This window comes from Neopelma chrysocephalum, unplaced genomic scaffold (assembly GCF_003984885.1).
Source record: "Neopelma chrysocephalum unplaced genomic scaffold, ASM398488v2 Primary Assembly neopelma1_97128, whole genome shotgun sequence".
NCBI lineage: Eukaryota > Metazoa > Chordata > Aves > Passeriformes > Pipridae > Neopelma > Neopelma chrysocephalum.
This window is the reverse complement of record NW_020925769.1, coordinates 484-4,738: the sequence shown is the minus strand read 5'-3', so window position 1 is coordinate 4,738 and position 4,255 is coordinate 484. Positions and strand designations below refer to the sequence as shown.

General features: G+C 62.3%; 1 protein-coding gene across 1 annotated transcript in view; it reads left to right on the top strand.

The window, feature by feature from the left end:
- Window positions 1-4,255, top strand: part of CXXC1 (CXXC finger protein 1) — an 8,357-nt gene that overhangs the window by 3,881 nt on the left and 221 nt on the right. Inside the window, exons 8-13 of the mRNA XM_027671712.1 lie at window positions 377-484; window positions 716-900; window positions 2,304-2,511; window positions 3,147-3,257; window positions 3,831-3,880; window positions 4,019-4,115. Coding sequence (XP_027527513.1) covers window positions 377-484; window positions 716-900; window positions 2,304-2,511; window positions 3,147-3,257; window positions 3,831-3,880; window positions 4,019-4,115 — 759 coding nt within the window. The remainder of the gene's footprint in view (window positions 1-376; window positions 485-715; window positions 901-2,303; window positions 2,512-3,146; window positions 3,258-3,830; window positions 3,881-4,018; window positions 4,116-4,255) is intronic.

Here is a 4,255-nt window from a genome sequence, read left to right as displayed (position 1 = left end):
TGTGTCAGGGGGTGTTTTTGCCTGTCAAGGCCTGGTTTTGTGCGTCGGGGGGGATTTTGGGTGTCGGGGGTGCCCCGAGCGTGTGAGGATGTGTTGGTGCACCCGCCGTGTTCTCAGTCCATGTTGGGCTGCGTCTCCCCACGTGTCCCTGTGCTGGGCCGTGCCCTGGACGTGACCAGGCGTGTCCTGGCGTGTCGGAGCGTCGCTGTGCCCCCGTGTCAGGGCATGTCCTGGCGTGTCGGGGCGTGTCCCGCATGTCCTTGCATGTCCCCGCGTGGGCCGCGCTCCGAGGCGTGTCAGGGCGTGTTGGGGCACGTCCTGGCATGTCCCCCCCGTGCCCCTGGTCCCGCCCCGACGCGTCCCCGATCCCGCACAGCCCTGGCTCAGCGACGCCGAGGACGCCCCGTTCCTCGACCCCGTCCTGCGCAAACGCGCCGTGAAGGTCAAACACGTCAAGCGCCGCGAGAAGAAGTCAGACAAGAAGGTGGGGGGGGCACTGGGGGCAACTGGGAGGGCTCTGGACAGAGGCTGGTGGGCACTGGGAGGGCCCTTGGGAGGTGCGGGGGGTCCTTAAGGCTTACTGGGAGGCTCCAGAGGTTACTGGGGGGCTCCAGAGGTTACTGGAAGGGGCACCAGGAGGGCTGTGGGCGGTTGGTGGGCGGTCGCTGGGCTGCGACTGGTGGTTACTGGTGCTGACTGGTGGTCGCTGGTGCAGAAGGAGGAGCGGTACAAGCGGCACCGGCAGCGCGCCCGGCACCGGGAGCGCCGGGGACACCCCGAACGCGCCGACGCCCGGGACCCCGCGGGGCTGGGCCAGTGCCTGGGGCCCGGCTGCACCCGCCCTGCCCGGCCCCCCTCCAAGTACTGCAGCGAGGCCTGCGGCATCAAACTGGCTGCCAAGTGAGTACCTGCCAGTACGGACCAGTACAGACTGGTATAGGCCAGTACGGATAGGTACAGACCAGTACAAACCAGTACAGATAGGTACAAACCAGTACGGATAGGTACAGACCAGTACAAACCAGCACAAATAAGTACAGACCAGTACAGATAGGTGCAGATCAATACAAACCAGCACAGATAGGTACAGACCAGTACAAACCAGTACAAATAAGTACAGACCAGTACAGATAGGTACAGACCAGTACAAACCAGTACAGGTAGGTACAGACCAGTACAAACCAGTACAGATAGGTACAGACCAGTACAAACCAGTACAGACAGGTACACACCAATACCAACCAGTGCAGATAGGTACAGACCACTACAGACTGGTATAGGCCAGTACGGATAGGTACAGACCAGTACAGATAGGTACAGACCAGTACAAACCAGTACAGATAGGTACAGACCAGTACAAACCAGTACAGATAGGTACACACCAATACAAACCAGTACAGATAGATACAGACCAGTACAAACCAGTACAGATAGGTGCAGATCAATACAAACCAGTACGGATAGGTACAGACCAGTACAAACCAGTACAGATAGATACAGACCAGTACAAACCAGTACAGATAACACAGACCAGTACAAACCAGTACAGATATGTACACACCAGTACAAACCAGTACAGACAGGTACACACCAATACAAACTAGTAGAGACAGGTACACACCAGTACAAACCAGTACGGATAGATACAGACCAGTACAAACCAGTACAGATAGGTACACACCAGTACAAACCAGTACAGATAGATGCAGACCAGTACAAACCAGTACAGATAGGTGCTGGGAGGTACAGACCAGTAATGACATGTATAGACCCATATAAACTCGTTCCAACAAGCAATGACCTGTGTAGACTGACAGAAACTGGTACAGACCAGTACAGATTGCTGCGGGTGATTACAGACCAGTATAAACCGGTATAGACCAGTATAAACCAGTACAGAGCAGTAACAAGCTGCATGGGCTGATACAGAGCAGAGCCCCTCTGGGTCCAGGGGGCCGGTTCCCCCCGTGCCTCCTCCCCAGGTCCCAGTGAGATCCTCCCCCCAGGATCCTGGGATGGATCCTACCCCCATTCCCAGGGTGGATCCCACCCTCAATCCCGCAGTGCCCGTTAACCCCATCCCCCCCCCAGGATCCTGGGATGGATCCCGCCCCCATTCCCAGGGTGGATCCCGCCCCCATTCCCAGGGTGGATCCCACCCTCAATCCCGGAGTGCCCCTTAACCCCATCCCCCCCCATTCCCAGCCGGATCTACAAGATCCCGCCGGAGCGGGTCCAGCAGTGGATCCCAGAGATCCCGGGGGTTCTGGGGTGCCCATTAACCCCATTCCCCCCATTCCCAGCCGGATCTACGAGATCCTGCCGCAGCGGATCCAGCAGTGGCAGCAGAGCCCGTGCGTGGCCGAGGAACACGGGAAGCGGCTCCTGGAGCGGATCCGGCGGGAGCAGCACCAGGCGCGGCTGCGGCTGCAGGAGATGGAGCGGCGCTTCCACGAGCTCGAGGGGCTCATCGCCCGTGCCAAGGGGCACCCGCCCCGCGAGGACGAGGAGGTGGGGACCCCCCAAAACCCCCCAGGATCCCCCTGGGATTCCCCAAACACCCCCTGAATCCCAAAACCTCCTGGGACCCCCAAACCCCTCCCACGAGCTTGAGGGGCTCATTGCCCGCACCAAGGGGCACCCGCTCCATGAGGATGAGGAGGTGGGGACCCCCCAAAACCCCCCAGAACCCCCCTGGCATCCCCCAAACACCCCCTGAATCCCAAAACCCCCTGGGACCCCCAATCCCCTCCCACGAGCTCCAGGGGCTCATCGCCCCATGAGGACGAGGAGAGGGGGAACCCCCAAAGTCCCTCTGAACCCCAAAACGCCCCCAGGATCCCCAAACCCCTTCCATGAGCTCAAGGGGCACTCGCCCCCCCAAGGATGAGGAGGTGGGGGCACCCAGGGACCCCCAAACCTCCCCAGGGAGCCCTGAACACCAACACACACCTCCTGGAGGCTTGGAGACCCCCCAAACCCTTTAATCCCCCATCCTGGGTCCTCCCTGATTCCCCCCCCGGTTCCCCATGGACACCTGGGTCACCCCCAAACCCAGTAACCCCTGGTGGTCCTTGAACCCCTTAACCCTGGGTGTCCCCCCCAATCCCTGTGGAAGCCCCCTGAGCTCCCCCGTGTCCCCCCAGAGCACAGAGGGGGACAGTGAGGACACGGACCTGCAGATCTTCTGTGTCTCCTGCGGCCACCCCATCAACCCCAAGGTGGCCCTGCGGCACATGGAGCGCTGCTACGCCAAGGTATCCCGGGATCTGGGGGGTCTGGGGGATCCATGGGGTCTGGGGGGAGCCTGGGGGAGCCACAACAACCTCTGGGCTCCTGTGGGTTCCTGGGATCTGTGGGATCAACCATGGGATCCGTGGGATCCATGGGATGTACGGGACCCTGGGGGCTCCATGGGCTCTTGGGGGACCCTTTGGGAGCCCCCCAGGGTCAGCACCACCCCTGGATCCTGCAGAGGCCACAGGGATCCCGTTCTTGGGCTCTGGAGGGGCTTTGGGGGACGGTGGGGGACCCGTGGGGACCCCACGGAGGAGTCTCGGGGGGCCTCTATAGGGGTCATGGTGTCCCCTGGGGGGGCTGTAGGGACCTGCTTGGGGGTCTGTAGCAGCTGGGGAGCCACGGGGACCCCATGGAGGGTCTCCAGGAAGGCTGGGGGGGCCAGAGGAACCCTGCTTGGGGGGCTCTGGGTGGGTTCCATGGGGTCTGTGAGTCCCTATAAGGGCTGGGGTTTCCCCTGGGGGTCCGTAGGGCCCCAGGGGGTCTCGGGGGTCCCACCTCTGCACCCCCCTGACCCCCCCACTCTGTTGCAGTACGAAAGCCAAACGTCCTTCGGGTCCATGTACCCCACCCGCATCGAGGGGTGAGTGGGGAGGGGCGGGGAAGGAAGGGGAGGGGGGTCCCAGGCCCCTGGGCAGGTGAAGGGCAGTTATGGCTGCCTGGAAGGGGTTCCCCCAAACACCCCGTGTGCCCCCCTGTCACCCCCCGTGTGTCCCCCCAGGGCCACCCGCCTGTTCTGCGACGTTTACAACCCCCAGAGCAAAACCTACTGCAAGAGGCTGCAGGTGCTGTGCCCGGAGCACTCCCGGGACCCCAAGGTGGGTACGGGGGGCAAAGGGGGTCTGAGGGGGGGCTGGTGCTGTGCCCGGAGCACTCCCGGGACCCCAAGGTGGGCACAGGGGCTGGGGGGGGGGCAGCTGCCCCCGTGGATGCTCCCATGGGTACTATAGGGCACATC